Genomic DNA, 13,805 nt, shown 5'->3' on the forward strand with positions numbered 1-13,805 from the left:
GTTATTAGTTTGACTCCTATTTCATAGTTATTGTAATATTTCTCTTGCTAAATTTAACTATCGGTCGTTAATAAGTTGGACAATATAAATCTAATTTCACACTTTTTAAAATAATAATTCCTTTAAGGGTGTGTATGGCATTACTAGCTGGAGCTGGTAGCTGGAGCTTATTTTTAAAGTTGGAAGCCAGAGTTTATTTTTTAACAAGTGTTTGGTGAAAAGTAGCTGGAGCTAAAGCTTATTGTTGTAAAATGACTAAAATGGATAACAACATATATGATATATATGATAGATAATTAAATAAGGGTCAGATATGTGATTTTTAACTTCATAAGCTAGGAAGCCTAGGAGCTTATTTTTATAAGCTAGTTCAACTAGCTTCTCTTTTCATAGCTTATTTTATTCATAAGCTCTGGAACTTCTATTACTCAAACGATACTACTAGCTTAAATTTATGAAGAAAATAAGTTTAACCTCCCAAAAGCTTCAATAAGTTGCGTTGTCAAACACACCTTTAGGAATGAATTAAAATACATAATCTTTTTAGGGCATCAGAGAAAAGTCATATTATCTTGATGGGTAATTTTAGACACTTATATTATTTGCCCTTAACATTACTATCTTAGTTGATATTTTGACTTTATTGGTTTGACGTTACTAGTTTGACTCCTATTTCATAGTTATTGCAACATTTCGCTTTGCTGGATATCCAATTTCAATGAACTATATGTTTTCTTTCCAATATATATATATATATATATATATATATATATATATATATATATATATATATATATATATATATATATATATATAACACTCATTTCCGGTCCAAAGAGTCCCTTTTTGTCACCTTGAAGGCATTTTGGAAATTATACAAGTTATTCAATAATCCTATAAACTATCAGTGTAGTTAAACTTAGTTTGTACTATTACTTATGGGACAGAAGAGTAAAACTAAGCATGTAAATCAATTAAGTTTCTCGATTCAAGCTACTCGAAAAAAATGATTAAATATTTTTTATTCAGAAATACACGTTACCTAACCGGTTTATATAAGATATGTGTCTATGTTATTTGTCATTATTTAGATATAGATATACTAATCACGTGGTTAATTCTCTTGCTATTCCATAATCATAATTACTCTTAATATAAATGTTGGACCCACCTCTAATATAATGCATGAGAAACCACCTTATTATGTGTATATATAAGCACTCAAAGGAAACAAATTTTGATGATCATGTCTTTCTAATCTTCAGACATGCCCTCTTCTACCTTAGCTTTAAGTTAATGTAATTCTTGTTTTATTTTCTCGTTGTCGATAAACAAAATGAGCTCAACAAATTTACTTGGAAGACACACACAATCCGTTCGAGTCAAAGATATATGCATTTTGCTAGCGAATGATGATTGTGTTTGTCGCAATATTGTTAATGATATGCTTCACCATTGTCGTTATGAAGGTACCTAAATTAACTTGATGTTTATTAATCACCTGTTTCTTGTGTGATTCATTATATAAAAAAAAAAAAAAAAAAAAAAAAAAAAAAACTTGTATACTTTAATGGCGATTACAGTAATTATAATCGTATATGTTATTACAGCTTTTAGTTACGATACAGACATCGATGCACTGAATATAATCAATGAGAAAACAGATGCCATAGAATTTATATTGACAAATGTTCACAGAACATACGCAAGCAAATATGGAATTATTGAACATATAGAAAGTAAACTCAATCTGCAAATCATTTGTAAGTTCCATTTTTATATTTTGAGTCCATACACCAAAGTATATATTAAAAAAAAAAAAAACAAATAGAGGACTGTAATCAAGATGTAAATAATTCATTTGATTATGTGATGCAGTAATGTCCCCTGATGTTGATGATATAAATAATTTTTCAAAATGTGGTAATAATGGCGTAACGATATATTTTATGAAATCTTTGAGTGTGAATGAAATGAATAATCTTTGGGCAACTGCAATGGCACGAGAAAAAAATAAAGTATCGAGGAATTTAGTTCGTGCACAGAATACAGGAAGTAAAAGAAGGCGAGAAAATGATGAACAAAATGGAAATGTCCAAAAGAAATCAAGGGTTGTGTGGAACCCGGAGATGCATCAAAAGTTCTTAGACGCCGTTGCTCAGTTGGGGCATGATAGTAAGATCATATATTCTTGATCTGTTTCTTTTAGTGATCATAAAAAGTTAAATACTTACTTATTTGGTTGTCATAGATATAGCAATAATCATATATTTTGATTGAAATATAATCATTTTTTTTTTTTTTTTTTCGGTTTCAGAGGCTTTTCCAAAGAAGATAGTTGAGCTGATGAATGTTCCAGGATTAACAAGAGAAAATGTGGCCAGTCATTTGCAGGTTTGATGTTTTTTAACTTTTAAAATTTCACTTTTTGGTGTATTTTATTTTCATTTTCATATCTTTTTTTGATAAAGCATGTTCTATGTTCTATAGTGATTACTTCATGCGAGCAATTAAAACCAGTAAATGAGAGTAATTAGGAGGATCATGTTTACCAATTATACTACAATCTTAAAATATACTCATTTAATAGTCATTAAACTTAGAGATTTGAAGTCATTGATAGAGTAATTAGCATTTTAGAAACTAATTAATATGTATCAATACCATGCTGTCTTTAAACAACTAAACAACATAAACTCTAAAGTATTGTGGGTTCTCACTATTGTAACTTGAAAATTTAAAATAAAAAATGTTACTTAAAATTAAAAACTAACTACACTCATCTTAATTATCAATTTTCTTTTTGAAACTCCAACTCAGTCTGAATAGGGAAAACCTTATCCGTTATTATTGCTTTCGTCTTCTTTCTTTTGTTATACGTTTGTATATATATTGACGAATTCGTTAAAAATTTGCAGAAGTATCGACTCTGCATGAAACGAGCTCAAGAAGGATTTACAGGTTCTTCATATGATATGAATGACCATTTTGGTTTCAACACCTTACAAAATTTTCAACAATCCCATTGGAGCCCTTTTAATATGGGATCAAGAAAAACTACTACTATAAACCACTTTAATACTAACACTTACAAATCAAGATCCATACTTCCTCAAGATAGCTATACATCTCTTCTACACACTATTCGGTTAAAACCCGACCATAACTTTAGGGTTTATGGCGACCAAAAGAAAAGCGTTCTTTTAAGTATCGGTGACAATAAAGTGCAGTCAAATGCAACATTTTCCGGATTTAGATTGACCCGCGATGGGAAATCGGTCTTGTTTGGGGAAAACGGTTCTTGTGAGAATACGACTACTATCCAATCCATGTCAGCATCATCGTTTCATCAACTACCTTTTCAAGAAATGGGAAATGACAATTTTAGTCAACTGTCTTCTTTAGCTGCTGTTTTAGGTGTTGATGAACCAATGCAAGCCAAACTGTCTCAGCAGCAGCCATCATCAGTACTGGGGTCTGACTGGACCAATGCATCTAGCTTTACTGAGCCACTATCATCATGGACTAACAGCATGATTCATGAGCCGTTATCTGCAGGACTGCAGTGGACCGACTTGACTGACCCGTCCGGTTTGTCACCTCAGCAGCCAGCGTCAGGAAACGAACCCAATAGCAATTCGGATATTTTTAGCGATTTCAACTCAACGTCTCTTCCTATAGAAATGTTTGAAATGGGGATGGTTGGAGATGATTATGGTGTTGATGCAACTGCACTTTCAGTTTTTGATGGTTTACTATTTGACAATCAAGTTTTGACTCAAATCAATTAGTAGGTTAAGTTGTTAAATAATTATAATAATAATAACTATATAGCAGTATCATATTTCCCAAGTTATTGTAGATTGAGAAACACGAAATAATACTGGGATTTGGTATGGCCAATATAAAACGTTTGATCTCATCTTTAAAATGATTAATTGTTCCAATTAATTAACTTTTTATGCTTTAAACCAATAAACATGAATGAATTCCTTGTATTTAAAGGCCATGCTAATGGAGTAATGGGTTTAAATGTCTAAAATTATCTTGAATAGTAATGGGTTTACATGTCTAAAATTATCTTGACGTAAATATACGTTCATATGCATATCTTTCTCATATATCTCGGAATGTGAATAAAAGTTGTCACTATATAATATATGAGAAACATATGCATAAGTGAAACATATGCATATGAGAAACATATGCATATGAGAAACATATGCATATGAACGTATATTTTAGTATGAGTCGGGTTACTAACCTAATCTAACCAAGTACTACTACGCTAACACAACCTATTAAAGACCCATACGAAAGATAAAACCAAAACGTCTTCAAAAATAAGTACACTACTGTCTGGTTTTTCAACATCCGCAACAAGTTGATGTTTAACTTTATAGGAATCAGACGGTTCTACCGAAAGGTCTCATCTATGGAGGGCTAAGTAGGGAATAACTTTACTTTCTAAAAACTTAAAACGGTGTTTCTCAAATTCAAGATTGTATGCGATCTTACATAGCTATTGTCATATATCGTTTTTTCTCTCGTTATTGAACCCTTAAACCCCTCCACCTTTATCTCTTCCTCTCCACCGACTCCTCCGTTCTTCTCCAGTTTTGTTACTGGTAAGTCTCCTCCCTTTCTCGGGCCGCCGGCATCTCACCAATGGCTTGAAATTTTCTTTCCCTTTTCTTTTTTCCCTGTGAACCTAGGTTGTGATGTCTCCGGCAACAATAGAGGTTATTTCGGGAGCCTTGGCCACTCTTCCACCATTGTTCTCGTGGTGGAAATGGCGTTTGAGTGTTTGTTAGCCTTATCCCGTCGTCGAGCCACCTGCTTCTTTTGATGCCTTTTCGTTCCGTCGACAAAGTGTTTTTCCGGCCAAACATAAACCTTTCGTCGTTGTTCACCCGACGCTAGTTTGTTATTTTCTTTGTTTACTGCAAATGGTATGTAAGCTTCCTTTGTTGGTGTTTTAGACATAGTTGTTTCTTTGCATAGTTGTTCCTTTGGGTGCGTCTTTTGTCGCTTGTTAGCCTCGGCTTGGATTCCATGTGTATCGGTTGTACTTGTTGATCTTCGAATTCGTTAATGTTATCAATTTTTTCGCAAAAAATAAGATAAAACAAATAAAAACATGATTCAATATTTTAATTACTATTGGCGCGCTTCGGCGTGAGTGATATTATTGCCTCTTGTCACAGTGATATTAATCTCCGTCCTGTCTCATATGGAATATTCGGGAGAAGTATTTCACAAGCATCCATCTCTTATAGGGTAAATTTGATGGGTTTTCATAGGAAACGAAAAATTTGGGTATTCTTGTTAATCTAAACCTTTGAAAAAAGATTGTTAGTTACCATTTGTGTCGCCTTAAAGATAGATAAGATATAGAAAAAATTACGCCATTGGTACATGTGGTTTATATACTTTTTTCATGACAAAACCTAAACTTTATTTTTTGCATAGTTGATACCTAGGTTGTAACGACCCAACCCGTTATGTGACGACCCGGGAATTTCCGACTAAATTTAAACTTAATCTTTATATGATTTCGATACGATAAGAAAAGTATGTAATGTTGAGTCTAGAAAATTTTGAAACGATGTTCATATATTCAATTGACCTTCGACTGCTCTCGACGATTCACGAACAATTAATTGTAAATAGATATGTGTGTATGTATATATAAATAATAATTCGAAATATAATTTGAAGCATTATATATTGTTGTTATTAAAAAGATTAATAAATTAAAAATAAGATATTATAATAATTATTATTTAAAATATATATATATAAATAAAGTATATTAAAAATTAATATTAAATAATTGTAATACTCGTTTGATATTTCGATGGATATTAAGCAAGTTAAATTCAAATTTATGTAATTTTAAAATAAACGGTGATCCGGAAATGAGTTATATAAATTATAGGGTTATTAAATATATATTTACGAGCTATTTGTTAAATTTAAACAATTAGTATTTTTGCTTGGGATTTTCCTGAAGACTTTTGTCCGACACTGATTATTCAACGGAGCACGATATAACACCCCGCTAAAACTGTCGGCAATTAGAATAAAATATAGACGTATAATTATTGTAGTATCACACGTTTTTACTACTGTTTTATATTATAATCATTACTTTATTTGTATTATTACCAACCTTTATGATCAAAAGCTTGCACCCTACTGCACCAACTTGCAACAACAAAAATTTGAGATTTTAGTGTATCCATTTTCTTAATTATATTACATTCCATGACATCTAATTGATCTCTTTGTATGTAATTTAACATACAATGAACCAACACTTTAGTCTTCTTTCCTTTTTCTCTATTGCCTTTCTTCCTTCGTGATAGAAAGCAACAGACCCCAACTACTATTTTTGTTCTTAAACTATTTCTAATTGCTCCCTATCTTATTTTGCAAATCAAACAATAATAGTAACTCAGTGTAGCCGTGATTTAATTTTCATATTGCTCAAATAATATTTGTGAGTTGGTAGGGACTGTGTTCCAACAAATTTCCTATACTTTATGAGAGAGACGTTTTTCTTAATTAAATAATGAGTACTTTTAACAAGTGAGAGTAATTCATTTGATATAAACTATTTTTGATTTCAATCATATCTAAATAAATATAGACATACTCACAGCCTAATGTATGAAATCTATCATATTCATCACTTCATTGATCAACCCCATTACAACCGGGGAAACTCAACCCGAAATCACCAATCTTTCTTTTATTCCCATTTCTTGATCACCACAATACCAAACCACTTTAAGGTTGCTGCTACTTAATTGATTCGGTACGATAGAACACCACCACTTAACATCCACGAACCACCATCCCCACCACTAAAACCACACCCTTCAACTTTCGGCTGATGCTATATTCTTTTAATTCGAGCAACCCTTCTTGTGTTATTTGCTACGGTTAGAGAACAATCAATGAACCTCCTTCAAACACTTCTTTCTACTATTACCTTTTGACATCTAAACCCACGAAAAACCAGTCTTCACATGTTCACCATTACGAACTGAGACTATAGTCGAGTTAGCTACTACTTCGTTTCCGTATACTTCTGTTCTGATCTCCATCACCACCTGTGTCTCACTACCACTACAAACCATCTCTTCTCACCTCTACTACTCAACTTCCCTTCCCAACCAACCCATCATCGAACCATCACAAGTCTGTGTTCGTTTCTTTTTACTGCTGCGGCCTGCAGTTTCTGTTTTCTGTTTACAGCCGATACAACAAACCACCTCTAACTCTGTTTTGTTGGACAACCATCACCATGATCACCACCAAATCACCACCATCGGACAACCAAAGCTACCACTGCAAACTATTCTTATTCGGTTGAAATTCACAAAATCTACAAACCGCCTTCATTTTTTTCTGATTGAAACCACCATCGTGAACCACCCAAATAGCCACCCTAAACTGCACAATACTCGATCACTCCTTGTTGTTGCTACTATTTGAAGATTAACAATACCAACTCATCATGAGCAGATGCTATCTTTGCTTCCTGTCCTAAAAACCGAAACTCAGTTGCAGTATTACATAAACCGCTATCAACACAAACCTGATAGACTTGTAACTGTTACCTGAATTGTTGTTATCTGAGATCAATTAACACCATTCGAACACTACCAACTCTCATCATTTTTTTTATTCCCATCATCAAACCCACCAAGAATATCTTCAATTACTACTCTTGATCGATCAAATAAGAATACAGAAAATTAGAGGGATTAAAGAAATTCAGGGAATTTCAATGAATTGATTTCTTACCTGATCAATTGGTGAACCGATTACTTAATTGATTAAAGAAGGATGATGATTAACGATGAAGAAGAAGTCTGATGATGAAGTTGAACGGGGATGATGACAATCGATTGACTGATATGCATCGATGATTGCCTTTTGATTAATCTGTGGATGATGATGATGATGATGATGATGATGATTGTTGATCAATGATTAGGGATGATACTTTTTCCCTCTGCATTTTTGTTTGTTTGTTACCTCGATCTATTTTTAGGGAGCCGCCATTAATATACATATGAGGTATAAAGATAATAATAATAATAATAATAATAATAATAATAATAATAATAATAATAATAATAATAATAATAATAATAATAATAATTATTATTATTATTATTATTATTATTATTATTATTATTATTATTATTATTATTATTATTAGTATTATAATTAATTAAACATTATTAGTATTATTATTACTAATAATATCATTATTAGTATTATCATTATTAGTATTATCATTATTAGTATTATCCTTATTATTAATATGATTATCGTTATTAGTATTATTATTTTAAAAATTATTATCATAAGTATTAGTATTATTATTACTAGTATTATTATCATTATAGTTAATAATATAAATATTAGTATAATTATTAGTAAAATCATTATTTTTATAGTTATTATTATTTGTATTCGTTATTATTAAAATTATCATTTTTAGTAAAGTTATTATTATTATTATTATTATTATTATTATTATTATTATTATTATTATTATTATTATTATTATTATTATTATTATTATTATTATTATTATTATTATTATTATTATTATTTTACTATTAATTTTATGAATATTACTATTATCATTAAATTTAGGAATACTATAATTATTATTATTATCATTATTTTAAACATTAATATTATTATTTAAACATTATTATTATTATTATCATTTTTATTATTACTATTACCATTTTTTTATTATTATTATAACTATATTATTATTATCAACATTACTATAAGTATTATTATCATTATTACAATAAAAATTAATTATATAAAAATATATTTAACAACACTAAATTAAAATTTTAATATTAAATATTTATTAAGTTATTAACGAAACATATAATTTATTAAGATAACATTTAAATCACTAATAATAAATAAATCTGTTCGCTTACAATTATACGTGTTAATATTTATACTTGATATAGGTTCGTGAATCCGAGGCCAACCCTGTACTTGTTCAGTTCCGTCGTATGCATATTTTTACTACAAAATATCGTATTGTGAGTTTCATTTGCTCCCTTTTTAAATGCTTTTGCAATATATATTTTGGGACTGAGAATACATGCGCTGCTTTTATAAATGTTTTACGAAATAGACACAAGTAATCGAAACTACATTCTATGGTTGGATTATCGAATCGAATATGCCTCTTTTTAGTCTGGTAATCTAAGAATTAGGGAACAGATACCATAATTGACGCGAATCCTAAAGATAGGTCTATGGGCACTAATAAGCCCCAGTCAGAGAATTTGAACTGCTTTAGTACTTCGATTTTATCATGTCCGAAGGGAGTCCCGCAATGATGGGGATATTCTATATGCATCTTATTAAGGTCGATTACCAGGTGTTCAATCCATATGAATAATTTTTGTCTCTATGTATGGGACGTATATTTATGAAATGGAAATGAAAATCTTGTGGTCTATTAAAAATATGGAATTGATGGATTATGATAAACTAATGAACTCACCAACCTTTTGGTTGACACTTTTAAGCATATTTATTCTCAGGTATGAAAGAAATCTTCCGCTGTGCATTTGCTCATTTTAAAGATATTACGTGGAGTCATTAGTGACATATTTCAAAAGATGTTGCATTCGAGTCGTTGAGTTCAACAAGATTATTATTAAGTCATTGATAGTTGATAAAATATGAAATGGTATGCATGCCTGTTAACTTTCGATGTAATGAAAGTTTATCTTTTAAAAACGAATGCAATGTTTGTAAAAATGTATCATATAGAGGTCAAGTACCTCGCGATGTAACCAAATGTAATGTATTCGTCTAGATGGATTAGGACGGGTCGTTAAAGTTGGTATTAGTGCGGTGGTCTTAGCGAACCAGGTCTTGCATTAGCGTGTCTAACTGATAGTTGTTTAGATGCATTAGTGAGTCTGGACTTCGACCGTGTCTGCATGTCAAAAGTTTTTCTTATCATTTCGTGTCGAAAATTACCTGCTTATCATCCTTAAAGTCTAGACACATCTTACTGCATTGATTGCATGAATAGTGTATAGATAATATTCGTATCTTAGCGTATCTGTTAATTCATATCTTAGCGTATCTGTTACTGTAAACTTTGCCCGACATATTCTGAAAATCCCTCCGTAATCTACAAAATCTTTTGCTCTATATATATGGATATTCTATGTAATTAGAATACCATCTGATAGCCGGAAGTCATTCATATCGAAAAATCCTTTACTCAATCTTATGAAATGGAACTCGTCACTAGTTCAAGTTCTTCGGAACCCGACAGCTATTCCGACATGGATGTTTACCTAAGCTTTGGAAGTAGCATCACCAGAATGAATCAACCAATCAGTCATCCCTAATTCATCTGATGGGTACGTAGTCGACTTAATCAATAGAGACGCAAAAAAGGCGATCCCTTCCACCAACCGAATTCACTTCTTGGCGAAGAACCTGAAGCACTTACCGGCGAACCTATTCGTAATACCATTTTCTCTCTCATTTCCAGAGTATCTCGTCATGATTATATAATATCTCAAATTCTGGATCTTACTCATCCGCTCGTTCCGACCGACAATCATTTCGGAATAATGGAAGAAGTCAACGAGCTTCGCGCTCGAGTAATCAATTTGGAGAATATGGTGCAAAATTTACCAGCTTCAACAACATCACCGGCACCAACAGTACCATCAGTAACAGCACCAGTACCATCAACAATCCATGCCTCAACATCTCATTCTGTACCTCGAGTATAATCATCGTTCTACGTATCATTCTACATCAATTATCTCCGTTCTTCATGGCGATTATATAATCTCTAATGTTTTAGAGATTATGTATTTTAGTTTTGATGGTAAACCAAATGAGTTTAATACTATATTAACTCATTAAATCCATGATTACATCTGAAGAAAATATATATGTATATATGTTTTCATAAAGATTGTAATTAAAAATTCTTTTGTACAAACTGTTAATGGTGAAAATATTTTAACGGGTAGGTAATACCCGAGGAATATTTAGATTTCACATTAATAAGTTACACTGTACATTCTTTGAATATGATTCAACAGTCATTTACTATCCTACTTACATCCACAGATATACGTATCCGTTCACCACATAATAACCATTTTTATTCAATTTCATATTTGGGTTTTGACATATCAGAATCCAACAAGTGGCATAATGAAGAAAACATTGGACAAAATAAAATTTGTTAGAAACAAACAAATTAACTATGAGAAATTTTGTTAAGAATCCACGCTAACAAAATCATAGCTAACTGTTCCTAGCTAACTGTTAATTCCTTATTACATTTTATTTATCGCAATTTAATTATCGCAGTTTTAATTCTCGCAATTTTATTTATCGTCATTTAATTTCTGTTATTTATTTTATGCACTTTAAATATCGGGACACGTATACAAGGTTTTGACATATCATATCTACGCATCTATATAAATTTTTAGAATAACCATAGACACTCTATATGCAGTAATGTTCGAGTTAGCTATACAGAGTTAAGGTTGATTCTACAATAATATATATACTTTGAGTTGTGATCGAGTCTGAGACATGTATACAGTGGGTCACGATACGTATTAATTAATTCGAATATTATATATATGAATTATTGAATTACTAACTGTGGACTACTAACTGTAGACTACCAACATTGGACAATTAAAATGAATTAAAATATTGATTATGTTAACATATGAAACTAAACATTTCTTCAAGTTTGCCACTTAACTTCATCTTAAACCTCATTTGTATCTTGACGATTACAATCTGCGTTCAAACCTTTCATGATTCTTGAAAACACCTCAATCGAGAGGATGAACCAACCACACTTCATCTACGAGAAGAAAGATTTAAGCAATAATTATGCACCTGGAAAACTCTCAGAAACTAAGAAAAAGGTTAACACGAATCCGTATCAGATCCTGTAAGTATTATTATTATCCAAAATAACTTGGTAATCCCTTTCAAAGTAGCAAATTTTGTCACAACTCCAACAAGACAACTTCGACTTTTCCGCCAGAGTAACTCTATTATAATCCTGATATATACGATTACCCTTTCCATCATTATTACCGGAGAACCTTTTATATTCTGCCACATTAGCAGTAAATTTACCAACAACTTCATTGATCTTTGACTTTTCAAAAAATCATTATATTCATTGAAACTCTATCATGTACTCATCTACATCTTGTAACAATAATTGCCATACCAACTACCGGGAATTAGCATTCAGTATTTCAAATCTCGCAGTGTTTCTACATCAACAGTTATATCTATACATATAATATTTATCTCTTAGAATTATGATCTTCTATTCTGAAATTCTGAAAAGCGCTTTAGCTTATGAATCAGTTTTCTGAGTTTTGAAAAAGCTGATGAAGCAGTGAAAACTGAAGACTGCCTTAACAGTCAAAAGTTTGATAATAAAGAATGGCATGTGAAAGGACCTGTTCATATACATTATAAACGATTCTCAATAGTTGATTACATCACGAGGTACTTGACCTCTATATGATACATTTTACAAGCATTGCATTCGTTTTTAAAAGACAAACTTTCATTACATCAAAAGTTGACGGCATGGATACCATTTCATAATATATCCAATTATAATTGACTTAATAATAATCTTGATGAATTCAACGACTCGAATGCTACGTCTTTTAAAATATGCCATGAAGGACACCAAGTAATATCTCTAAAATGAGCAAATGCACAGCGGAAGATTTCTTTCATACCTGAGAATAAACATGCTTTAAAGTGTCAACCAAAAGGTTGGTGAGTTCATTAGTTTATCATAAACATTCATTTTCATCATTTTAATAGACCACAAGAATTTCATTTCCAGTTCTCATAAATATACGTCCCATGCATAGAGACAAAAATTATTCATATGGTGAACACCTGGTAACCGACATTAACAAGATGCATATAAGAATATCCCCTATCATTCCGAAAAATCCTTCGGACATGATAAAAACAACATCGAAGTACTAAAGCATTCGGTACTTTGGATGGGGTTCGTTAGGCCCAATAGATCTATATTTAGGATTCGCGTCAATTAGTAGATCGGTTTACTAATTCTTAGGTTACCAAGAAAAAAGGGGCATATTCGGCTTCGATCATTCAACCATATAATGTAGTTTCGATTACTTGCGTGTATTTTGTAAAACATTTATAAAATTTGCGCATGTATTCTCAGCCCAAAAATATAAAGGGTAAAAAGGCAAATGAAACTCACAATACTGTATTTTGTAGTAAAAATACATATGCCAACATTGAACAATGCAGGGTTGGCCTCGGATTCACGAACCTATACTAGTTATATATATATATATATATATATATATATATATATATATATATATATATATATATATATATATATATATTAAAACATATAATAACAATTAACAAGTTTATATTAATATTATTAATATACTTCTTATATTCATAATTTATATGTTATTTTGGTAAATAAATTAATATTTAATATTTATATATAACAGATTCCTATTAAAGTATTTTAATTAGGCTATAATATATGTTATTATATATAAATGTTTAAAATGTATTAGAATTGATATTTATATATATGATTTAACTTAAAAAATATATTTATATATTATTTGTAACATAATTACAATAACATTTTATTAGAACAAAATAGTACCTAATATTAATATAGATGTAAAAATATATTT

At 30.6% G+C, this 13,805-nt stretch overlaps 1 protein-coding gene across 1 annotated transcript; it reads left to right on the forward strand.

The window, feature by feature from the left end:
• The first annotated feature begins 1,336 nt into the window (after positions 1–1,336).
• On the forward strand, positions 1,337–3,791 carry LOC139904056 (two-component response regulator ORR23-like). Its single transcript, XM_071885991.1, has 5 exons — positions 1,337–1,469; positions 1,611–1,763; positions 1,879–2,175; positions 2,318–2,394; positions 2,919–3,791. Exons 1-5 carry the CDS (start codon positions 1,337–1,339, stop codon positions 3,789–3,791), a joined length of 1,533 nt encoding a protein of 510 aa, XP_071742092.1.
• The last annotated feature ends 10,014 nt before the right edge of the window (positions 3,792–13,805 follow it).

Source organism: Rutidosis leptorrhynchoides, chromosome 1, assembly GCF_046630445.1.
Source record: "Rutidosis leptorrhynchoides isolate AG116_Rl617_1_P2 chromosome 1, CSIRO_AGI_Rlap_v1, whole genome shotgun sequence".
Classification (NCBI taxonomy): domain Eukaryota; kingdom Viridiplantae; phylum Streptophyta; class Magnoliopsida; order Asterales; family Asteraceae; genus Rutidosis; species Rutidosis leptorrhynchoides.

Coding starts and splice junctions, on each gene's coding strand:
- LOC139904056 (XM_071885991.1), top strand. CDS start 1,337: ATGAGCTCAACAAATTTACTTGGAAGACACACACAATCCGTTCGAGTC. Junction 1,470..1,610: donor TCACCATTGTCGTTATGAAG/GTACCTAAATTA, acceptor ATGTTATTACAG/CTTTTAGTTACGATACAGAC. Junction 1,764..1,878: donor ACTCAATCTGCAAATCATTT/GTAAGTTCCATT, acceptor TATGTGATGCAG/TAATGTCCCCTGATGTTGAT.